The sequence below is a fragment of the Nasonia vitripennis genome, assembly GCF_009193385.2.
Source record: "Nasonia vitripennis strain AsymCx chromosome 1 unlocalized genomic scaffold, Nvit_psr_1.1 chr1_random0002, whole genome shotgun sequence".
NCBI lineage: Eukaryota > Metazoa > Arthropoda > Insecta > Hymenoptera > Pteromalidae > Nasonia > Nasonia vitripennis.
In genome coordinates, this window is record NW_022279588.1 from 2789857 (window position 1) to 2816051 (window position 26195).

The following is a 26195-nucleotide window of genomic DNA, read 5'->3' on the forward strand; positions in this document are numbered from 1 at the left end:
GCTAAGGGGAAATAAGCTGGCGACAGCATGGGAGGTCCGGAACCTCTTCCGAGCGCTCTCGAACCACGCTGCTCTCTCACTCCGTGATCGGGCGACGAAGCCGGCGGACCATATAGAGTTTTTCTTCAGATCAGATTTATTTGTTCGAGAGTTTATTTGTTAGAGTAGAGATAGAGAAGAAAGATCAATTTTGCCTATTTATTGGTTTGGGAGTTTCATAAATCATTTTGACGAAAGATTTGTAAAAGATAAAATAGAGAGGAGAATATACAATTATTTGGACCACAACTTTGCCAATTTAAATCATTCCAAACCATTCAACCCGAATTCCAATAAAGCACAAAGGTAGATATTTCAGAAAGAAGAGCTATCAAACCGACGACACATACAAGTTATAATACAAGGTAAGAGACTTAAATAAATATTCAGTGGTTCAATAAACACTCGCGACAAAAGGAGAGAATAAAAGAATCGATCGTGGGAGCGAAACGCGTGACGTGACCATTCATGCTTTTTGCTCGATAGCTGTATAGTTGTCTGTGCACATGAGACTCGTTAAAATAAATAATATTTTCGAGGGAGATTTATCTAAAATATCCCGTAACACTGCAGGAAAATTTTATTTTTTTATTTTACTCTACAAATATATATTTATAATTCATAATTATTCATTTTATGTTTTATATTTACGAATACAACATAACTCATTTTTTTATAAATATGATTATTTCATCAGTCTAAATTGAAAATAAAAAACTCTTTGATACTACCGCAGATGCAATGATTTTATGGCTTCTTCAAAAAACAATGTATTAAAGAATGTACAAAGTGTATAAAAGTTAAAGAGAACGTTATAAGAGTTAAACTAACAAATTATAAGATGACAAATAATGAATTAATGAAAATTGTGAAAAAAATAGTTTCATGAAAAATTCATGAAAATTTTTGTATTAACTGTAACGAGTACTTGTGGCTCAGTGGTAGACCTTCAGCTTACTAACCCAAAGGATCCGGGTTCAAGTCTTACCGACGCTAGAATTTCTTTTTTTTTTTTATTAAATTATTTATTGTTACGTTCTATAACTGGGACTTCAAGCTCCACGCGTGCCGTCAATATGACGGCATCGTGCAGTGGCAATGTTTTGGCGCGCGGGCGGCGGGAAAAAAATTATTGTTTAAAATTCCAACGAAAGATCTCTTGGGGACTAGCGGGCAGCATGCGTGACCCCAAAATGCCCGGCACGCGATGTTATCGGGGCAGTGACCTGGCGATGCTGGCCGCTCGTGCCGTCCCCAAGACATCTTTCGTTAGAATTTTAAACAATTTTTTTTCCTGCCATTTCGGAAGTCATAATGTTGACATTTTGGCGGCATAGCGTGCCAGCACGCGTGCTCACATTGCGACGGCACGAAACTTTGTCAGAATGACGGCCATGAGTGCCGGCTGTATGACACCGGCACGAACGAAGGCAAAATGTCGGCATTTTGCGGTCACGCCGTGTTGGCACTCATGGCAGCATTATGACGACATTTGGAGGAGCTACATGACGGCATTTTGCCTTCGACCCGTGTTCAAAATTTATTAACATTTGACGCTGTCAGAGTGCTAGCAGAATGCCTGCTGGGAGTGCTGCTCGCCATGACAGCATTCTGTCGGAACGAAATTCCCGCAGAATGCTGGCTTTGTTGGCTGCGTAACTTAGAAATTTTCAGCCGCACAATTCACGAAATAAGGCTTTTCAATGTATTATATTTTAAGGCTGTTGATTTTGTTAATTTGGGCTATTATTTATCCACCGGACTTTGTTCCTTGCCAATTTTTATTCATTATATTATTATGACTACTGAAGCAATTGCAAAATAATTTCAACATCAAAAAAAGAAGTTATTTCGCGAAGTCTTTGTTTGCCTTGAGAGCAGACAAGACCGAATTAAGTTTTTAGCTATATTGAGATTCGAATGATTTTATTATTACTGATTTTACGATTTTCACTGATTTTAATATTTTTGAGGGAAGTTAAATAAAATAACACTTTTTATGGGAAAAAGTCCGCAGACATAAAAAACCCAATTTATTAAGAAGAACACAAGAAAAAAAACGTTGATTAAGAATACAAAACTGCGAGTGAAGTCGACACAAAGAAAAACGCCGTTGAGCGCGCACGCAACACGCGGTACACGCAAATCACACATTCACATGCACACACGATTGTTCAATTTTATTGTTGCTGTCACAGTTTGACAAAAGAAAAGAAAACCGAACGTGGGTCGGTTGATGAACGCAACACGCGACTCGTGGGGTCCCGTATATACGTCGCTAGGCCACAACAAAGGCAAACCGCTCGTGGGTCGGTTATGAATAAAATGCGATTTAATTGAATATTAAACTCGCGATATTAGTTTGAACTTTATAATCGTAATCGCGTAAAGCAAAGTCAACAACGAGGAAGACTTCCGCTCGTTGGAATGGCTGTCGACTGACTGACTGGCATGCACCCGCACGGGAAGATGTCAAAAAACGTGGCGCGAATGCGCGCGCAAGAACGAAGCGCCCGGCAGGTGCTGCCACCACCTCGTGAGCCGTGTTGCGACGCAACATACTCCCGGGGAAGATTGCAGAATCGGAGTTATAATTTTACGAGATGACGCAAATAGAGTTCAAAAAAGATACAAGCAACGCTTAATTAATCGCAACATGAAGTTTATAACTAATTATATCGACGAACAATTTACAAACGTTAAACTTACATTTTAACGCTAATCTTGATTTTACTTGACAAGGAACAGACTAGACAAGTAAAAGATCAGTTTCCTTTGGAGTGACTGATCTGTTGATCACAGATGATTATCCTAATGAACAATATTTACAAGAGATAGCTTAAACCTATGAAGATAAAATACTACTTAATAACTAGAGGGAACCTCAACCATCTTGAAACCTAATACCCGAATTTTCCGTATTAAGCATCGCGTCGCAAAAGCCAAGCTTCGCGCTTGACTCCTGAGCTTCTGGCAGTAGAAATTCCGGATCTACTTCTCGCGGGCCAGGTATATAAGGTGCTACACAGAATACGACGTGGCTCAACTCGTTTATGGCAAGCCAAATCGCGCACATCTGTGGCAAAAATCGGCATTACAAAACGACGCTAATGGTGAGGTTCCGATGCGGTCGCTAACGGTCATAACAATTTGCTAATCTAAGTCGTGGGAAGAATACACAAACGGGTGATGTTACGCTTGTAGATGCCGGTTGAAGTCTTGACAGAAGCTACTCGAGCGATGCCGTCACTCCCAGGATGTACCTCGACGATCACACCCAGTGGCCATCTTGAACAATAGGTGATATCGTCCATTAGAATCACCACCGATCCAACGATGAGTTCCGCAGTAGAGTCATGCCATTTTTGGCGGGTTTGCAATTCATGCAGGTACTCCTTATGCCATTTATTCCAGAAGTCCTGGCGCATTTTGGTAAGGAATTTGTACGTCGAGAGTCGATTGCCTGGAACTGAAAAGACAGATTTTTCTGGTAAGACATTGAATGGACGTCCTACTAATAGATGAGCAGGAGTAATGGACACAGGATCGTTGGGGTCAGTAGAAAGCGAACAGAGAGGACGAGAATTGAGGATTGCCTCAATTTGGATGAGAAGAGTGTTAATCTGTTCGTAAGTGAGTTTCTGATCCTTGAGAACACGCTTAAGATGGTGTTTGAAGCTTTTGACAGCTGCTTCCCAAATACCTCCGAAATGAGGAGACAGAGGTGGATTGAAATGCCACTCTATCCGTTTGGCAATGGCATAAGTGCCTATTGTCTTTCGAAATTCTGGAGTTTCAAAAAGATCATAAACTTCACGAAGTTCGTTACTAGCCCCAACGAAATTAGTGCCATTGTCCGAATAAATATGTTCGGGGACTCCTCTGCGGCTGATGAACCGATCAAAGGCAGCCATGAAACCTTCAGAGGAAAGATCGGTCGCCAGTTCGATATGTACGGCCTTACAAGCTAGACACACAAAAACGCAGCCATAGGTTTTGATGAACGACCTATTTCGATCCTTTTTTTCTTTGATTAAGATTGGACCAAAGAAATCTACTCCTACATGAGAGAAAGCTGGCGATTCATTTATTCGAGTCTTGGGTAGATCGGCCATTTGAGCATGAACGATTGTTGGCCGTTGACGAATACACTCCACACAATGTCTAACAACATTCCGCACTTGGTTTTTTCCATTGAGAATCCAATACTTCGATCTGATGGAAGAAAGAGTGGATTGAATTCCAGCGTGGAGATTGACACGATGAACCTGGCGGATAATCATATCTGTAACCGGATGTTTACTAGGAAGTAAAACTGGATGTTTTTGATTGTATGGAAGATCCGACAATTTCAAACGACCCCCTACCCGAAGTAACTTGTCGTCTTTGATAAAAGGATGTAAACTGCCTAACCAAGTTTTGAGATTGGGAAATTTTTTCAATTGACGAATTTCAATTGAAAAATTTTCGGATTGAACCATGAATATGATTTGATCTTCTGAATTTAATAATTCAGAGACCTCCAATGGTCGGATCAACTGGAGAATCTTGGAAATCCTATCCTTCGATTCGGAGATCTCTGGGAACAACCGTTCTGGTTTCTTTTGAGATCTGATTCGTTTCCAACGCAGAATAAAAGCAACAACCCTCACAAATCGTTCAAAACTCGAGAAACGCAAATAGATTTCGCTGTATGCAGGCTTGGTAAGAAAACAACCAGCCCTTTTGAGACCTAGAGTTACCGATGAGCAAGTAGTGGATGATTCAGGCCATTCTCCTTCGGGAAGACGTAACCAATCAGGACCAGAATTCCACAAAGAATTAGCTAGAAATTCAGATGGTAATTGGCCTCTGGAAAGTGAGTCAGCTGGATTGTCTTCAGACTTAACATGTCGCCAATGCACGATGTCTGGTAACGATTGGATGTACGATACCCGATTAGCCTCGAAAGTTTGCAATACGTGAGGAGATTTCTTTAACCAAAAGAGAACGATGGTTGAATCGGACCAAAGGTAGATCTGATCAATGGAAAAATGGAGTTGAGATTTAGACTAAGAAAGGAGCTTTCGAAGAACTACAGCCGCGCTGAGTTCTAGCTTAGGAATGGTAAGTCCCTTCAGAGAAGCCACTCTAGATTTACTGCAAAGCAATCGAATAGAGACATGTCCAAGAGCGTCAGATGATTTGACAAATAGACATGCTCCGTATCCAGAAATACAAGCATCGCAAAATCCATGAAGCTCGCTCCTAATGGGATTCGCAATCAAAATCGTGCGAGGAATTGAGAATTCCGTAAGAAGAGGCAACTGAATAGAAAACGAATGCCATTTGGTATAGACATCCTGAGAAAGAGATTCATCCCAATTTACCTTAGATTTCCAACAGTCTTGCATCAACACCTTAGCATACAAGATAATTGGTCCTAACAATCCAAGAGGATCAAAGATCTTGGATATCTCTGATAGGAGCCTTCGCTTGGTCACAGTAGTCTCGTTATCCATTTTTACAACTGTATATTTTAATTGGTCATTCTCGGAATCCCAAATGATTCCCAGCGTTTTCTGGATTGGAGTCTCTTTGACCATGTGATCCAACTCGAAAACTCCTGAATCTATTTTGTCCAAAATAGATCGATGGTTCGATGCCCATTTTCGAATCAGAAAACCGCCTCGACGCAGCAACGCAATCATTTCGTCACGAATGGCTAAAATCTCCTCGAACGAATCCGCTCCGGATACAAAGTCGTCGACGTAAAAGTCGCGAATAAGCAATTTGCTAGCTCGAGGAAAATCCTTCGCTTCATCGTGAGCGAGTTGATGAATTGTGCGTATTGCTAAGAAAGGGGCAGCAGGCATGCCAAAAGTGACGGTATTTAATGCCCAAGTTCTCAATTTTCCTGTTTTTGGATCAGGCCAAAGTACCTTTTGGAATTTTCGATCTTCTGGATGGACAAGAATTTGACGGTACATCTTTTCGATGTCCGCTGTTACAACGAATAGATGTCTACGAAAACGTAAAACTTGCTCGAAGATGGTGTTTTGAATAGTGGGACCCACAAGGAGAATATCATTAAGCGAAATGCCTGTCGAAGTTTTAGAGGAAGCATCGAAAACAACCCTATACTGCGTGGTTTCGCTGGACTCCTTGACCACAACGTGATGAGGCAGATAACAGCCGTCTTCGGTGTCGTCATTAGGAGTCATATGACCTAAAGTGATGTATTCTTCCATAACTTTGTAATAGTCAGCCTTTAACTTAGGATCTTTCTCGAAACTTCGTTCAAGAGCATAATAACGACGAAGGGCCTGTGATCGAGAACTATCTAACTCAAACTTGTTGTCCTTAAAGGGTAAGCGAACCGTGTATCTACCGGAGACAGGGTCACGAGTGGTGTGAGCGACGTAATGCTCTTCGCAAGCTATTTCTTCCCGAGATCTTACGGGTTCATTAGGAAATTCTTCGATTTGCCAAAAACGTTCGAGAAGTTTGTCCACTTTAACGATGTTACATGAAGCTTGTTTTGAAGAAGTAAGCGGGTCTACACCTCCAGCTACTAACCATCCTAACCTAGTTTTTTGTAGGATGATCTCCGATCGAGTTTCCTCGTTACGCAATTTAATCTGTCCTACCGCAAAGGTGGACAAAGTAGTTTTAGAAGCAAGGAGCAGATCGATGGGTTTAGGCAAATGAAACTGAGGATCGGCGAGTTGAATATGTTTCGGGATGTCAAAACGATCGCGAGGAAAAGCTTCGTTAGGCACGGCTTCTGCGATATTCGGAACTAGCAAAAGGTGTAAATTAGCTTGAAATTTGTTATAACTCGATTGCAAAGTAGTTGAAATTTGACTCTTTGAAACAGTGCACAGTTGGTCAACTGCTCCTATGTTAACGAGGCAAGAATGTTCTATTAAATTTAATTTTTTAGCAAATTTTTCTGAAACTAGATTTACGTTGGAACAGGTATCAAGCAGAGCACGTGCCACGATAAAATTTCCTCGAAAATCTTGAATCTTGACAACAGCAGTTGTCATCAATTGAGAGTCCATGGGAAAAGCAACAGAAGTATATGTGTATCCATGGAGTCATGATTGAGGATTCGAAGAATTAGGAACCTCTTTAGTTGAAGATTCAGAAGTCTTTGACGCCTCTGGCGCCTTCGACGACTGCGATCCAGAACCCTTATCATTGTGGAGTTTTGTGTGATGAGCCTTCGAACACTTCTTGCAACGGTGTTCACTCTTGCATGGAAAAGGATGTTTTCCGAGACAATTGCGGCACACCTTATTGCTGTTTACGAATTTCCATCGTTCTGAAACGGACAGCTTCTCAAAATCAACACATCTGAATAAATTGTGTTCGCCCTTGCATTTTGGACAAGTGATTTGAGAAGCTTGAGAAGTTGAAGACACTCCAGAAGTGACCAGAGAACGAGCGTTCTGTTTCGGGTTCTTAGAATGCGATTGCGGAACGGCTTCCCCAGAACGTTTTCTGCTATTGGGAGCAGTCGAAGAAGTGCCATGCAGAGATTGCAGTTTGAACACTGTATTGTCAATAAACTTGAGAAGATCGTCCAACTTAGGGAAAGCATTGGGTTCTAGTCTATCTTGCCATCTACTAGAAACTGCAGGAGGTAGACACCTCTCTATTATCCTAACAACTAAATCTTCGCTAGGCGCTCTTCCCAAGCGCTCAAGAATATTGAGACGTTGGCGAACGTTGTCCACCAGAGATGACAAATCCTCATCGCACGCCTTCTGCAAGCGAGGAAGATCTAACAGAGCATCTAAATGTTGATTAGCGACGATACGCTTTTGATCGTAAAAACTGAGAAGACTGGTCCAAGCCTTCTGATAATCGGCTTCACACGGATCGTAATGGGACACCTTTGCTAAAGCCGCTCCTGTGAGCAGAGAAAACAACTGACCGGCCTTCACGGCATCCGATATGTCCGTACGAGTATGGACGAGCGTGGTGAATTTGCTCTTGAAATGGGACCAAGTTTCACGATTACCGTCAAACATAGGCAGTGATACCTGAGGAATTTTGGGAAGAGCCTGATGCTCCGCGAGAACGATTGTACTCGCATTCAGAGTGGAATTCGCAATTGGGATTGGCGGATCAACACTCCGTTGAAGTTTCTCAACAGCAGCGCCAACCTCAAAATAACGATCAGAGAGATCGGGAAACGAACCTATCGAAGGATTGTCGGGATCTAACTGGGAAAGTTCATCATTGTACTTCATGTACTCCTGGTGTAATGAAGACAAAATATCCAACCTTAACTTCGCATTGGTTGCCTCTGGGTTGGCACCCTTGACATAAGTTTCGACTCTCGCTATTTGAGATTCGAGTGACTTATATTTTTGTTGAATGTATGCAACACGCTTGCTTTGGTCAGCAGTGAGAGACATTGTTGAAAAATATGAATGTAACCAAAAAAGGAAAATAAACTTTTAAATAACGTAAAAAGCTAGTTATACGAAAAAATTGCTTGGCCTTTAGATTACACAAAATGATTTTAATTTACTGAAGTTACTCTAGTCCAAGCAAAGGAATAAATTCAAGAACTTGATTAATTATTATAAAAAATTTAAATTATAACGAAGTGAAAGGATGATACAAGGCAATAAAAAAAAAAAAAAAAAAAACTTTATAAAATTCAATTAAATTGACCAAGAAAAGATAACTAATTGCGAATCGTTATTTTCGAATAACGAAGCAACGCAATGTCCTAATAAATTTCCGAAACCGTGGAGAAAACGATTCCGGAAAACAAAATATAATAATCGGATAACTATTCGAAAAAACGCTTGCGGAAAACTCAAACGAATGCAAGTATATGATTAATAGAGGCGAGAGAATTGAAACAAAAACTTATCTTAATCACAATCCTGGACATCCTTCACGACGAGATGGCCAGCTGGGTGGAGAGGTGACCTGGTCGTGGAGTGACGGCGGCAAGACAATGATGATGTTGATAGAGTTGGATGACGTCACGCTCGACGAAACTTTCGGCCCTTTATGACGCGAGAGTTTTTCGCAGAATCGCCACCGATACACCGGTTGCCACGCGCACAACGGGTCGGCACTTGTTTGTGTGACGTCACTCGCGAACGATAGTGAGGAAAGACCTCACAGGAGGCACCATGAAGCAATTGCAAAATAATTTCAACATCAAAAAAAGAAGTTATTTCGCGAAGTCTTTGTTTGCCTTGAGAGCAGACAAGACCGAATTAAGTTTTTAGCTATATTGAGATTCGAATGATTTTATTATTACTGATTTTACGATTTTCACTGATTTTAATATTTTTGAGGGAAGTTAAATAAAATAACACTTTTTATGGGAAAAAGTCCGCAGACATAAAAAACCCAATTTATTAAGAAGAACACAAGAAAAAAAACGTTGATTAAGAATACAAAACTGCGAGTGAAGTCGACACAAAGAAAAACGCCGTTGAGCGCGCACGCAACACGCGGTACACGCAAATCACACATTCACATGCACACACGATTGTTCAATTTTATTGTTGCTGTCACAGTTTGACAAAAGAAAAGAAAACCGAACGTGGGTCGGTTGATGAACGCAACACGCGACTCGTGGGGTCCCGTATATACGTCGCTAGGCCACAACAAAGGCAAACCGCTCGTGGGTCGGTTATGAATAAAATGCGATTTAATTGAATATTAAACTCGCGATATTAGTTTGAACTTTATAATCGTAATCGCGTAAAGCAAAGTCAACAACGAGGAAGACTTCCGCTCGTTGGAATGGCTGTCGACTGACTGACTGGCATGCACCCGCACGGGAAGATGTCAAAAAACGTGGCGCGAATGCGCGCGCAAGAACGAAGCGCCCGGCAGGTGCTGCCACCACCTCGTGAGCCGTGTTGCGACGCAACAACTACTCTTTCATGACTACCGAATTTATAGCAGCCTGCCAGTTTCGCGCCTTACACGAAATAAGCGGCGAATATCAATGTTGTTAAAAGCGTTAATAATAATTTTGGTGATTGTTTATTACAATTACATAACTTACAACTTTATTAACATCAACAGCTACTCGCAGTACATAAGGACACAATTAGCTATGACTTGTAACAAGTGTTCGTGGTCGAGTGGTAAAGTGCCAGCCTGCTAACTGAAGGTTCAGGGTTCGATCCCCGTTAGGGTTTTAATTTTTCTGTTTTTTCTTAATTTAAGTGCCGGCACGATGCTTGCACCGCGTGCCGACATTGTGCTGAGCACAATGCCGTCATTTCCGGGTCATGGAGCAGGGGTACCTGGACGTCACGCGTGGCCCATTCCGAGCAGTCTCGGTGCCGTCATTCGGCCAACATCATGTTATCAGGGTGTACCGAAGTGTGCCAAAGTTTGCCAAAGTGTGCCAAAATGTGCCAAAATGTGCCATAGTATGCCAAAGTGTAATAAAGTGTGCCATGCTGTGCCATACCGTGCCAAACTGTGCTATACTGTGTCATACTTTGTCAAAAAAGAGATGTTTGTTTCCGAAAAACCCATGTGTCTCAAAGTGTACCAAAGTTTGCCAAAGTGTGCCAAAGTGTGCCAAAGTGCAGCAAATTTCCGAATTTGAACACTTTGGCACACTTTGGCACACTTTGGCACACTTTGGCACACTTTGGCACACTTTGGCACACTTTGGCACACTATGACACACTTTGGCATACTTGGCACACCCAATTATTTCCACTACATCATCTGCAGAGGGATCCTTTTTTTGGCAGCATCAACGGTTTCTGGATTTTAAAAATTTAAATCATGATTTAAAATTCTATAACATTTCATTGATTCATAGACTAGTTCGAATTAAAATTAAGAAAAGTTATGTATTTAAATAGAAATAGCATGGTGGTGTCAATAATCCCCCTAAGGCCATTTCTGGCATTGGTTTTATTTCCGTAAAAGCTATTTCTTTGATTTATCTTACATGCAGTATTTCTAAATATAGATTACTTTAATAATATACTTTATAATTTTCTTTATTTTATGTACGATAACAAAACATCTTATAAATACAAGCTTATTAGCTTATCATTCCAAAAGTTTCATTAGATCACACAATTTATTTATAACAAGATTGTAACAACATGTATGTCATAACTGCAACAAAAATTGATGGCAAATTAAAATTTGTACGGTAAGAAGCACGTTAAGTTTGTTGGTAAGGCAAAGTAGAGTAAATGTAAATATTTACTGATTATTAAATCTTTCGTGTATATTTCATTTTAAATATCTGTATTTTGTAACATTGCTGTCAAAAAGACATTTTTAAGTCGCTTACAAAGTTTACGAATACTTTGATTAGCGATGGGAAATCTTAATAAATTTATTTATGATCAAAATTAATTAAAAAAATATTAGATCAGACATTACCGTTAAAATAAATAATACGAATTCAATATTCTCTTACCATTTGGGTCTACTTGCATGGAGAAAGTTTCAGTTTCTATAAAACAAAACGAACGAATATTATAATTATCTACAATAACTTTTATAAGAAACAATACTGTCCATTTTCTATTATATAGATAACATTTCCTTGAAAAATTTTGAATACTCGGAGGTAAAACGAAGATAAGTACTATTAAACCGTCTCATATATAATTTTATAATGAAAAGTGCATTAAATATACATGAAAATTAATTTTTATCCTGTATATTTGTATAACACAGCAGAATAAAATTCAGATACTATATTTACCATTTGTTAACTCCCTTAACTTCTTCTTCTCCGCTGCCATTTCTTCTTGTAATTGTTTTAATTTTTGTCTACTTTTCTCGGCTTCTTCTTCCTGAAAAATAAATAATTCAATTAAATATTTTATTTTATCCTATTCTATTTAAAAACAGGTAATCATTGTATGCGTTCTCTGTTTAATTCTTCGATTTTACGCGTGATCTCTATGTTTGAATTTCTAATATCAAAAAGTAAAATAGAGGAGATATAAAACGTGCGTAGCACGCTAAAATCGCTAGTGACATAAAAATATTAATAATAATTCAAGAAAATTCATGTAGTATTAATGTTCTTGAAGATGTAAATTATTTTTGTGTATTATTCTTTAGCATATAAATTAGTAATAAATATAAATAAAATATTTATTAATTTTTCTTCTAAAAAGTCTAAAAACTAGTACGGATACAAATAATTTTAGAAAGCATTTAAAACACATTTTATGCAACATGCAACTTTTAAGATATTATGTATGTTAGCTACATTAACATTAAGTACATTTACCCTTTTCTTCTCGTTGCTCATTTTTTTTCGTAACTGCAATGTAAAAATATCTCAGTTAGTACAGTATTAAGAATATAAATTACTTTGTACAAATGAAAGTTTAACATTTAAAATGATTAAATTATAATAAAATTGTATGTACTATTTAGGTAAAGCAGGTTATATTCGGCAGATTATTCATAATTTAAACAGCAATTCTTCTTCACTTTTACGGTAAAACGAATATTTTTATACATTAAATACATACAAATCTAATAAAGGGAAATCGATCGCATCGTTAATATTACATTACAGTTTTTCAAAATGGATTGAATGATTTTTATTTTAATATTGTCGGATAATATTGCTTACAATAATTTACTTTTCATTTCATCAAATAAAATCAATTACTTCTCTTATGTCGACTAGACTATTTTTCATTTTTCTTTCTGAAGAGAATCAATAAAACATATGAATTCAGTGCTTAAAGTATCATGTATTCGTAATGCAATATTGTTATGAAACATATGTTTAATACTTTTTATTTTAACTAAACAACTTAACATATTAAATTTATTGCACTGAGCTCAAACGCGTTATCATCAAATTAATTATTTTTTTATGTGATGGCGCTTTACATCTATCATCAATTTTTAATATTTCCTTACATAAAATAATAATTAGCTTCAGATAGAATAAATACTCACACGCATTTTCTTAATAATACCATTTCTTAAAAAATACAATATAAGTACTAGAAGTAATTAATTCTTTTAGTCATTTTATCCATTGAAAAGAGTGCTATCTTTATTTTAATTTAGCTAAAAATAAAGAAATGACAAATTTGTTAACTATTTAGGTTGACTAAAAGAATACATGTACTATCTTTATTTGCAAAATCTGAAAAATGGTATGGTTATGTTTATTTCGTTTTGATTATAAACTTTTTTCATTTAGCAACTACACTGCATTGTTTATAGCTTTATCGGAGTAGATTAATGTACATACATTTAATATTTTTATTAATTCATTTTCAATGCATACATCAACTATACGATTTCTTAATAGTAGTACCATTATGATACGGCTTTCAAAGCCTGGAATGCAGCAAGCCAAATAGATTTCATTTTGATACAATCAAAATACCGTTTCAGAAACCGTGGCTAGTAAGCCTTTTAAATTGTACGTTAATACCTCAACTTTAAAGCCTTGGATGCAGCAAGCCAACTGCATTTCATTTTAATTTAATCAAAATACGGTTTCAGAAACCGTGGCTAGTAAGCCTTTTAAATTTTACTTTATCATTAAAGTGCATCTTTGAAGCCTTGCCTATAGCAAGTAAAATGAATTTTATTTTGATGCTATAAAGAAACCATTAAACATTAATTTTGTATTGATTAATTGCCGTGGCTGGAGAGCCAATTGAATTTCTTTCCATAATTTTTCATTTTATTAAAAAGCTAATAATGTTTAATAGCTGGGTTCTTTTTCGTTTGCAATCATTAAGTGGAACACAATTTGCAGATATATACTGTTGCAATATTTAAAGCAACGTCACCTGTTGTGCTGTGTTCAGTATTACGGATAGTGCGATTTAAGCAGCCCTTGTGAACGAATCGTTCACACAAGACACACATAATTTCTGGTAAGTGTTTATCATCAAAACAATACAAAAATTTTTTTTTTCATATTATCAGAATTGTTTATTAAAAAATGTGCAACTTCTTGTCTGTATTTGTCAGCATTGAAATTAATATCAAAATCAATTTTACGTCCTATACAATCCATATAATGCATGACAAATGCACCACAACTGTGACCATCTGTTTGCACTTTGCGTTTACTCGTACAGGGTACGTACGTCCATTCGATATCATGCAAATTATTTTTTTTTTCTTTTGTAAAGGACTATTGAGATATTTTTTTTAATTTGTACAGCAAGCTACAGAACGTTCACTGATATTATGATTTTCTATAAATAATGGAGCTATGTAAGTCAAGGTTTTATCGTTTACATTAATTACAAATAAACACCAATGATTATTTAATGCATATGACATCAATATTGTAGCTTCAAAATATTTTTTTTGAAGATTAAACATAAACCAATTACTTGGAATCATTGTATTACCGATACTTACTAACACATGCTTAGTTTGCTGCGTAGGAACTACAATTGCATTATTCCATTCCTTCCCATGAAACGCTCCAAAAGCATCGATAACATCCCCATCTATATACATTTGATCATGTAAAGTTCTAAATTCTTTGGGCCACAATTTGAATTCATGATTAGGTGTGTACAGTATAGGGACCTGACCCTCCTCATCTCTTATTCTATAATCTCTTATAGGATGATTGTCTTTATTTTTATATCTCCCTACAGTGTACTCTATGTTTGAACGCATATGATATTCAATACTTGACAATAGACCATTACTCATTAAATCGGATTCAAATATTGTTCCAAGATTTTGAAATTCTGTTTCGAACCTTTTTAAATCGGAATCGTCATTAACATTAAAGTTCTTAGGCAAGCATCGAATCGAAATATCATTCTCGCAAAAATCTTGAACACTCACCTCTATAACATTATTTGCATTAATTTTACTATCAGGATTTATTACTTTATCATTGTAAGGATGGGCAGTATCAACTGTTGAAACGTCAAGACTATCTACCTGTTGGTTATGATTATTATTAGTAATTTTAAGTTTTTTAACACGCGATTCATTTATTATATTTGAATTACCTCGCTTTCCTGTCAAACGATCAGGCATTCGTTCACTACCTATAAAATAATAATCATTCTTATCATCGATAAAATAATCATCATTATTAGTATCGGTCTCCTGCTTTACATTGTCCTTGACTGACATTTCTTTAAAATTTATTAAATTATTTGGTTTTTTAGTTTTTTGCTCAGTATTCATATCTGTATATTTTTTACGAAAGAGCATTTCTTCAGCTAGACAATGTAACCTCATATTGTCATTAATTTCGATATCCCCATATTTGATAACATTCGTTGGATTATAAAACTTTTTTTCAGTTCTCCTTTGTCGAATAACACAAGGTCGTTGCATTTTTTCAACCATTTTAGTAGTTGGCATGAATATGGAAGTACCTCCCTGATCTTTTACGTACTGAGCGGCTAATAAATCGCGCGCATCGTTTCAAAACTTAATCTATTTCTAGGTTTTGTTTTTACATGTGTCTGTTTGCTCCATAATCTTTCTGGCGAGGCATTGGAATGAGGTATACAAAGAATTGTAAGTGCTAAATCAGCCAAATTTTCAAACAAAGGTTTAGAATTTTCATCTCTGAAACGTTTAAGAATCAACCAAAATTGATCGCAATATTTAGCTTTATTTAGCTTATCTTTGATTTCATTTGAAAATTGATATTCCACAAAGTGATTCCATTGTTCGTCGATAACATTTCTACAAGATTGATCGTTACAAGCCTTTATTTGAGCGTATAATTCGAAACATTCATTAAGATTTGGATGGTTTTTGTGAAATTGAACGCTTAAGGCATTGCTAGGATGATAATAGTGCCTATCTTCTGTAAGTTTAAATTTTTGTTTTATATTTTCACAACATGCAATTAAAAACTTTCAACACATGTGACGGAATTCGTCCTTTAAAGAATTTACTTCCTCATTATTGGACACCTCAGCGCTAATTAAAAATCTCAGCATTTTGACCAATGTACATTTGATTTAAATCTTTGAATTGATCTTCATTGTTTGGATCAATATCTGAAATAGCTGTACTGTTAACATATTCCGCTTTCATATACATTCTTAAGTAATCAACGTAAACTTCAGTCATTTTATTATTTAATTCAGGTACGATCGCTTTTTCAGTTTGTATATATTCATTAGCTCTAATCAGTCGTGCTAACATTGCTTCTAAGAACAATAAGTAAAGGGTCATAAGAGGATCTTCTAACTGTTTTAAAATGCCTTCAGCTGATTTGTCGCTTTCAGACGATTGGCTTTTATTATTATCCATATTGTCTTCGCATTATTTTCTATAAAATAAACGTAATGCACTTCTTCTACAAAGGATTCGGCAAATTGATAAATAAATCGAAAGCCAGCAAATTGGCGTGTACCTTAACATTACTAAAGGGGGTAAACCTAGTTTTTCTTGCGCAACTTTCCAAGCATGCATTCTTCGAGAACTACCTGCGATATAATTGTAAGTTGATGTTAATAAATTAGTACATTCTGAAGGGAAGATTTTCATGGCATCACAAGCAACTAAATGCTCAAGATGACAAGCGCATTTCACAATAGTAATGTTTGGCAATAGTTCTTTAAATTTTGATGAAACAGAATTACAACGTCCCATTATTAGATTGCATGTATCTGAGCAAAAGCTTATTATATGTTCAAGTGGAATATCTGCTTTTTTGAAAGTGTTTACAACTCCATTGAATATATAATCCGCATCTGATTTTGCTTTCTCATCACCTTTGTATGTTCGTACTACATCCCATAATGAATCGCACACTTTGTTCCGCTAAATACAATAATACATAAAGATGAATGTATAGAAATATCCGTTGATTCATGAATTAAAACCGAGAATTCTGTTTTTTTCAAAATTTCCGTCAAACGTTCTTTTTGAGCTGGTGCTAAAATATCATGTACTATTGCTGTAGCCTTTATTCTATCTAGTGAAATTTTTTTTATTATATCTGAATCACGAATGAAATTTTGCAGTGTTTTCAATAATTCTTCTGAAAAACGAAATTAAATATTACGATCTACTATCATTCCCGCTAGCTGAATTTCTGCTATTGCAAAGTTAGGATCAAATCGGCTTGTTGACGTAGATTCTCCAATATTGTACAAATGTTCTTCAGAATCTAAATGTTTATCAATGGCACAAGCCATAGCTGTAATTTCCTTATCACAATGTATACATTGTAACGGGGTGTAAATACGATCAACGGATAACTCGTTAAACGACTGGATCGCGTTCCCTCGATGCGGCGGAGGACTCCTCTCCGCCCGCGAAACACCTCCGTTGCATGCAGCTGTTTCAGCTGCTTCTGTTTTGCTGGGACTACGCACCGTCTGGCGCGTGCTCGGCTGCTCAACTGCGTTAAATAAGTATTAATAAATAACGCCCGCAGAGGCGGCGGTATTCGCAGGAAGGAACAGGGATCGGAAATAAGCGAGCGAGGTTTAGAAATGACGACAAATCACGTAAAATAAAAAGACTAAGGTTATATTTACTAGTCGCGAAGTAAACGTGAATTTACAATCATAAAATAATAATATGCGAGTCGCCAACAACTTTGCGACTAGCCGCGACGCCAGAATAATCGCGCTCGCACGCGTGTATCGTCGTGAAGGTCGCGCGCGCCAGATCACCCTCGCATGGGTGATATACACTCACACATGCACTCTCTCCCATGCACTGCGCGCCAAACAAACCTTCTCTGTCTCGTCGACGACGTTCCTACTCCTGGACAGACCACAAGACAGTCACTGCGCTGGACCGCTGGGCAAGGTCAGGAATACCCGGACTCTGCGTCTCACTCACTCACACGGTACACTTCGATCCGCTGGACACAGCACAGCTTACGGTATCACGAAGTTTTCCGATTTCTATAAGCGAAGTCCCGTGTTTACCTTCCGAAGGCCGAGAGCTATCTGAGCGCGCACCTGAAGAATTAGCCCGCGCGCTCGCTCTCTCTATCTCTCTGATAACTTATCAGCCTCCTACGAATATCTACTTTACCGACTACTAGTAAGTTATCGACGAAAAATGAGTTCAAATGGCGAGAAGAGTGTGGAAGTGCCTTTTCAGTCATGCAGCAGCTGTACACAACCTATACAGCACAAAGACCCCAAAAGGTGTGAGTTTTATGGTCTGTACTACCACGCCAGGTGCCGGAACTCAACCAACGTGAAGGCCATCGAGGTGAATAACAGGCAGACCATCGCCTGTCTTCCATGTGCAGACAAAAACAACGCCACGGGTGCCAAAGTGAGGACTAACAATAAGTGCGAACTACCTAGATCTCGTCAACAGTAGTATATGTACAAGGATAGGGACAAAATGGCGGCCAAAGAGGGGGAGGTGAGAGCCTTAGGCGGTGTACAAAGGTAAGGACAAAGATGGCCGCCGTTGTAGGGGGCCCACTGACACTCGTACAAGATTAGGACCAAGATGGTGGACATAGTGGTTGGCGTGTGTACCACTCCCCTTTAGCAGACTATACAGCGTGGATGTAGCGTTTGTGGGAGCTACCCCCCGCTTCCACCGCTGTCAATGCACCTGTATAGTGTACATGTGGCGTTCTTCTCACTAGGTGTTGGTGAGATAGATTTCTGCACCTTCTAGCACGTATACACACACACACACACACATATATATATATATATATATATATATATATATATTTACGGAAAAGTGATAGGATTGTTGTAATAATAAATAATTTTTAAACTATTGCAAATGTCTTTTACATTAATTGATTCAGGAAAGTAGTATACAATTTTATAATGTTTATTTTTAATAATAGTTATAATAGTAATAATTGAAAAGTTACATACAAAGGCTATAGCCGGGTTACTATGGTGAAATGGCCCCCTTGGAAAATGTATATATGTTATATACCATTCGATGGGGGATAAAAAAAAACTCCCATAGCCAAATTTTTAGCTCTCTGCCTAGTGCGCATGCGCAGTAACGTCGATAAACGTGTTTTTTTGATTTTATTTTTTTCTGAAGTCCCTATAGGATAAAAATTTTTTTAAAAATTCACATTGGTGTATTTTTATGTCATGAATAACTGCAATTTTTTTGGGATTACATAACCTCAAATATCGGATCTAAAAAAATTATTAAAGTTTTCAATCGATATTTTGACCCCCTTGTTTTTGAGGTGCAACTTTTTAAGTAGACTTTTTTTGTGTACTTTTTCCCGTTCTTTACGATGGCACTAACGTTTTTTCCTTAAAAATGGTGGCACAACTCGATTTGAGCCAAAAACTGATTTTTTTGCCATTTTTTCACGTTTTTAGCTGGTTATGTTACAATTTAGTTACTAAAGTGACTCCTTTTGAGTAGTTTTGCATATCTTCCCATGAAAACATAATCAAATGAAATATTTTGTTCGCTCCAAGCCGTATTTTTTATATTATCTTACGTTTTCAATGATGGTCTTATCAGAATTGTGATATCACCTTATTATAAAACTGATGGCTAATGTTATGTTCTTTTTAAACGTTCTGTGATTGGTCGAAAGTATTGTCTCTGTCGCACTTTTTTGTTTATTGTTTATTTTTATTTATAATAAAAGGTTATGCTTGGCCGCGCGGTTGACGCGGCGGCTGCAATGCAGACAATCTGCGTAGTGAATGGTCAATCATAAAATTAAGAATTATCAGGAGCATAAACAAATAAAGTATTTTGATTTCTTAATTAATTAAACGATGCGCAAACCAATGGCCAACATTGTTTTTTTCAAAACTAATTTTTTTTTTCTTACAATTGTCTATATAAGGGAGAAAGTACAATACGTCCCGTCCCGTCCCGTACCGACCCCGGGACATACCGTCTGAAATAAGTCACTTTTATATTATTGGCTAATTCTGTTCGATAACCCAATCGACGGTACAGAATTAGCCAATCCCGTAAAAACAGCTTATTTCAGACGGTATGTCCCGAGGTCGGTACGGGACGACGGACTCAATTGTACTTTCTCCATAATATACTAATACAAGTGAATGGTGAAAACGCTGTTAGTATAAGTTTATAACTTTTAAAGTAAATTAAAATCTAGCAAATACAAATTGTTTCGATTTTTCTTTTTACTATTTCGGCTTTTGACTGATAATTGATAGCAATACTAGAAAAAATAATAAAGTAGTTAAGTATTTATTTTCAAATACATTGGAGTTAGTTGGAACCGAAGGCTGACGCGGCTACTTTAAATCTTTCTGCTGTTTACTTCAAAACTAACAATCTTGTATATTTAAAGTGAGTACTATATATTTTACATATCTTTTAAAAAAATGAAGATTTAACAAAGTTTTTCAAAAGTTTTGACATCACAGATTATATGCTTTGATATTAGGGTTATATGTATTTCTAATACATATTACACAATAAATTAATATTTTGTTAAATAACTTCTTTAAAATCAAAACCTATTATTAATATCTAAAATGTTATTTTTATGCCGACACTTTGAGTTTTGAAAAAAATACTGTAACCAACCTACTGATAAATAAAAATTCTCCCATGTATTTATAATAAATACACTTGTATTTTACCGGTATATGCAGAGTAAGACTTATTAATGGGTAGAAAAATAAAATTTTTATTATAAATTCTGTAGTATTAAGAGTAATTGTATCAAAAATAATGACAGATAATATAGTAATATAATAATATGATATAATAATATAATAATACGATATAATAATATAATAATATAATATAAGAATATAATAATGTAATAATAATAACAGATAATTATTAGACCTTTTTATACGCTAAATAAGAAAAACATGTTGTGTACGTTATTAAAGTCTTGCATAAAATCAAAAGTTTAAACCAACATTAAATTATAAACTGTTTTAGTACTCGCATAAAGATCCGATCTTATCCTAAAACAAAAATAGCAATCAGATTTTAAATCAATAAGCTAACAAAAAAGTAATTAATAAAAATGAATTTTCAATCCTATAGATATAGATATACGTACAATGCATGTAAGGGGAACGAGTCTTTATCTATTTAACTTAACCAATTTAGGCTAATCACATAAAGTAAAATGAGAAATTAGTTAAACATAAAGTTGTTGAAACTATTAACTAAATAAAATTAAGAAGGAAAAACATTTGAATAAAATATGACAATAAACTTTTGCTAGAAACGGATTTGACGATTGATGAGTTGCATGTTTTGATGTAATGCGGTATATTAATTATACAAGTATGATTAAATTGATAAAATATAGAAAGTCTTGAACAATAATTAATTTGTTTATGTATAAAATACTGTCAAATTAATAAAAAATGCACATAAATATCTGCATATGACTATATATGATGTGATTTTTACTATAGTTAATTATTATGAGATGAGAAAAAATATTTGGTTTTACATAAAAACAATACATGAGAAATAATAAAAATGAAAAATAGAACTAATAGGATGCGAACTTATTAATTGTCAATTAACTTTTAAGTTAAAAAAATGTAAAATGAATAAAGTAAACACAAGCTAACCTATGCTTTAAACACATACGTATATGAAACATCATTAAAAACAACATTATTTATTTATTTTAAAATACACTATTATTCATGTCTAGATACAAGAACATATTTTTACAAAAAAACAAATTGAATATAATAATTTCATAGGTTTGTTGATTTTATAAAATCACTAGGTGCAAGCACTTCAATACAGTTTTTATGACAAAAAAAAATTATTTGCTTAAAAAACTTATAAATGAAATACAACTTATTTCACTTTTACTAGGCAATATTATTTTTTTACTTTTCATGTAAAGCTACTGAGAAAACTGGATTATACAAGAACTTAGATTATAATATTTTTGTAATATTTATTATTCATTCTAGTTTTTAATTTAAAAAAAGGCAAACAATTTTTTTAGATTTTTAAAAACTAACTAACAGCATTTTTAAATGTATTGTAAAATATTTATATTTTATTATTTCAGAAGTGATCTTCTTGTCTAATGGTTAAATAAATATGGCATCTAATATATTAGTTCCTTTAGAGGCCCGAATTCAAGTTTATAGTAAAATGAATGTTTTTATTCCACATGGCAATAGATGCTGTTGCACACATTTAATTAAAAAAAGATTTTATGAAGATGAACTAAATAAAATTAATATTTTTTCCACTACAAGTACGGTATATATTGATGAATTACTACAATTTTTGAGTCAATTATCAATGAAAGCAGACGAAACTTTATTAGATACAGTAGCTGAATTTTCCATGCCTGAAAAAAATTTGAAAGTTTTTACGGGATTAACGTGGGAAAATATTAATTATCTTAAAGATCAACTCACTTCTCTGAAGAATTCCTGTGTAAGGACAGCGACACAAGCCATTGTCGTATTTTTATTCAAAATGCGCTCTGGGAATTCTAACTCGCTCATCTCTACAATATTTGACATTGAAAGCGAACAACAAGTATCTCGTTTTTGTCAATCAGTATTATTATCTTTCGAAAAAGATTTACTACCAAAACACTTTGGATTAGAAAATGTAGACAGAAATGAATTGATTGAAAATCAAACTTCTAATATGGCAAAGAAATTACATCCTGGTAAACAACTTATTTTGATTGCTGATGGTACTTATATAAGGCATGAAAAAAGCTCTAATAACGAGTACCAAAGAAAATCTTATTCAGGCCAAAAAAAAGTTCCTCTGACTAAACCATTTACTATATGTACTACTAATGGTTATGTTGTTGACCAGTTAGGTCCATATCTTGCAAATAAAAATGATGCTACAATACTGATTGAAATATTGGAAGAGAAGCAGAATATTTTACAGAAACTTCTTCGCCAAGGGGACATTTTTATACTGGATAGAGGTTTCAGGGACATTAAACAAAAATTAGAAAATATGGGTTATATTGTTTTGATGCCTGCACTCAAAGGTTCAAAATCTCAACTTTTTACGCAAGAATCAAATGAAACAAGATTCACGACAAAACTGCGATAGGTTGTTGAAGCAGTGCACGGAGTTCAAAAGAAAAAATATAGGTTATTAGATCACAAACTTGATAATAAAATGGTGAAAAATACTGGATCTTATTGTAAAATTTCTTGCTACTTAAATAACTTGTTTGGCAAACGCCTAGATTCTGATGAAGACATGCAAGATGAAATATTTAGTGCTATGCAATCTAGAAAAAATGTTGAAAATACATTAGCAGTTTTAGTAGCAGACAAAAGATGGAGTCGTCGGAAACTACCATTTAAAATAATAACTTCGGATGATTTACTAGACTTTCCTGAATTAACAATAAAAGATTTGAAAATTCTGTTTACAGGAACATATCAGCTTAAACAGACAATATCTTACTTAGCGGAAATGCTTGACGCAGATAATAATTTGAAGATTGGATATTCAAAAGAGACTAACAATATTCTCAAACTTGAAGTTCAATCCAGGCATATTAACAGAAAACAATACAAATGTTTCGTTGAGTATAAACCAAATGGTATTGGTTATTCTAGCATCTTAAGACACTGTTGTGATTGTGCTAACGGTAACCGTACTATAGGATGTTGTGCGCATATTGCTGCCATAATCTATTATCTTTCACATGGAAGATATTTATCAAAAATCATACGACCAGCTGAAATTCTGTCTAAAATGTTTCTTAATGATCAAATTGAAGTGTGTATTGATGAAGATAGTGACAATGATGAGTGAATCATTTTTCTATTGTGAACATTCGTTATTTTTAAAAAGCTACTTGTATACGTTCCATAATTTATTTTAAATAGCCTATGAAGATAATAAATTATACTTTGTACGAATTGAACATACTTAACTTCAATTCCTTTTTACCTGATAATTATTACTGTCAATAGATTTTGAATAATCAATTAAGTAGAGGCAGATAAGCCAAATATGGCCTTTTTAAGACCACAAGACGCCAAAAGTACCCTCAAACGATCGATTTCAAGGCTATGTTTAGCTAAAAACAGGCTTTTTTGCGTGAAAACCCTTGCATTATGACATTTTTAGGTTAGTTTTGGGTTACATGGTACCAAAAATGGCCTTTTTCGGCGTTAAATCACTCAAATGAGGGCATTTTTAGGTTAAAGAGAAAAGCAGACACTGACAGAGGCGATATTCTTTTTATATATAGAGAGAAACCCTTTATTACCTCAAATTCTGATAAGACCATCATTGAAAACGTAAGATAATATAAAAAATACGGCTTGGAGCGAACAAAATATTTCATTTGATTATGTTTTCATGGGAAGATATGCAAAACTACTCAAAAGGAGTCACTTTAGTAACTAAATTGTAACATAACCAGCTGAAAACGTGAAAAAATGGCAAAAAAATCAGTTTTTGGCTCAAATCGAGTTGTGCCACCATTTTTAAGGAAAAAACGTTAGTGCCATCGTAAAGAACGGGAAAAAGTACACAAAAAAAGTCTACTTAAAAAGTTGCACCTCAAAAACAAGGGGGTCAAAATATCGATTGAAAACTTTAATAATTTTTTTAGATCCGATATTTGAGGTTATGTAATCCCAAAAAAATTGCAGTTATTCATGACATAAAAATACACCAATGTGAATTTTTAAAAAAATTTTTATCCTATAGGGACTTCAGAAAAAAATAAAATCAAAAAAACACGTTTATCGACGTTACTGCGCATGCGCACTAGACAGAGAGCTAAAAATTTGGCTATGGGAGTTTTTTTTTATCCCCCATCGAATGGTATAACATATATACATTTTCCAAGGGGGCCATTTCACCATAGTAACCCGGCTATAGCCTTTGTTTATAATTTGCGTGATGTGATTTGGTTGAACAAGACTTAGCGCTAAATTATATACTGTTTGCTTACAGTGAATGTGTGCGGAGTTTGTTTGTGTTAGTTATTTAGCTTTAATCTAGTCTAGTTGTTAGGTAAATTGAGTGTAAAATAGTGCGAATTTTTAGGCAAGTGGCGTTGTTTTTAGCTTTATTGTGTAAGCTGAGTGCGAGTACTCAAGTGTCTCTGTAGGTTAGGTTTGCCCGACCACATGGAGTCGAACTATTTTTAAGTTGATTTATTTGAATGCTAAAGCCTTTTATATTGTGTCCGCAGGCTGTGTCGGTGCGAATTAATTTTGTTTAAGCTACCTTCACGCTCAAAAATCCACTCTCACAAAATTATTCGCGTCTGACAGCCCGCATACCCATATCACTGCGTATACGGGTGTAAAAGGGCACTGCCGTACCGACAGCTGACTGCACATTGACTTCGTCCACTTGAGTCTGTATTTTATAGTTTTTCTGCTTTTCTTCGCATTTATTGCACATTTTGTGTTGTGCCTCGTCTGCGGATTGTGATTTCAGCAATGTCGCTCAATGGAAGCTTTTCATCCGTGTGCTCCTCGGACAGCAGAGTCATGCCGATAGATGATTCGTTGGTTACCAAGCGTAATCCGAGATTGAGCAGTTGTATCCGTTGCGCATATGTGAACTGCGTGCGTTTTGGTCAAGGTGACCTTCACTGTGCAAAATGTAACCGTCGCTTCCACGAGAATTGTGCTGGCTTGTCGGGTTGTGTTAAGTGTAGCGATGGCCTTGACAAAGTGGTCTGTAACCTCTGTCTCGGACCTTCGACTTCCGTTTCCTCTGGTCATCTGAGCATCGGGGGATCGCGTGTGCCTGCCTCGGTCCCAGTGTCGGCTGCCGTCGGAACGTCTGAGTCAGTGGTGGCGTTCTTGTTGCTGTAAGGAATCACATCAACTCCTCTGAATTATTTGACAAATCCTCACTCGAGCAAATTTTCATCAGATTTTCCCTTCCAGACATCACCATGATCCTGAGTGCGGTCTATCTTCAGCCTAATTCCGATACTACACGATACCAGGAGTATGTCGATGGGCTGGAGATCGTTGCTGAGGCCAATGCTGATTGTCAGCTTGTTATGGTGGAAGATTACAATCTTATGAGTCATCGCATGAAGGCTGAACTCATCTGCGGCTGTTTTTCATCTTTGGGACTGTCCCAACTTATTCCACCACATCCATCGAAGGACTACTCGTTGGACCTATTGTTTGGATGTCCTGATTTCATCGATCTCTTTGAACTGAATGAACAGCTTGTGCCTACCGATGGTCATCACGTTCCAAGTGTTTTTAATGTTAATATTTGTTGTGATA

At 35.9% G+C, this 26195-nt stretch overlaps 3 protein-coding genes across 3 annotated transcripts in view; all 3 read right to left on the minus strand.

The window, feature by feature from the left end:
• Positions 1-3197: 3197 nt before the first annotated feature.
• Positions 3198-7085, minus strand: LOC116416873. Its single transcript, XM_031927146.1, has 3 exons — positions 5409-7085; positions 5118-5345; positions 3198-5057 (listed from the first exon to the last, which is right to left on the minus strand). The coding sequence occupies exons 1-3, from the start codon at positions 7083-7085 to the stop codon at positions 3198-3200; spliced, it is 3765 nt and encodes a 1254-aa protein (XP_031783006.1).
• A 36-nt stretch (positions 7086-7121) lies between these two features.
• Positions 7122-8450, minus strand: LOC116416901. The gene has a single exon (XM_031927192.1). The coding sequence runs from the start codon at positions 8448-8450 to the stop codon at positions 7122-7124; it is 1329 nt and encodes a 442-aa protein (XP_031783052.1).
• A 3018-nt stretch (positions 8451-11468) lies between these two features.
• The window catches only part of LOC100114711 (sperm-associated antigen 7 homolog), a 313215-nt gene continuing 298488 nt past the window's right edge, over positions 11469-26195 (minus strand). Inside the window, exons 7-9 of the transcript XR_004226823.2 lie at positions 12296-12328; positions 11759-11849; positions 11469-11503 (exon numbers count right to left, since the gene is read on the minus strand). The gene's annotated coding sequence lies outside the window, so the exon portion shown is untranslated. The remainder of the gene's footprint in view (positions 11504-11758; positions 11850-12295; positions 12329-26195) is intronic.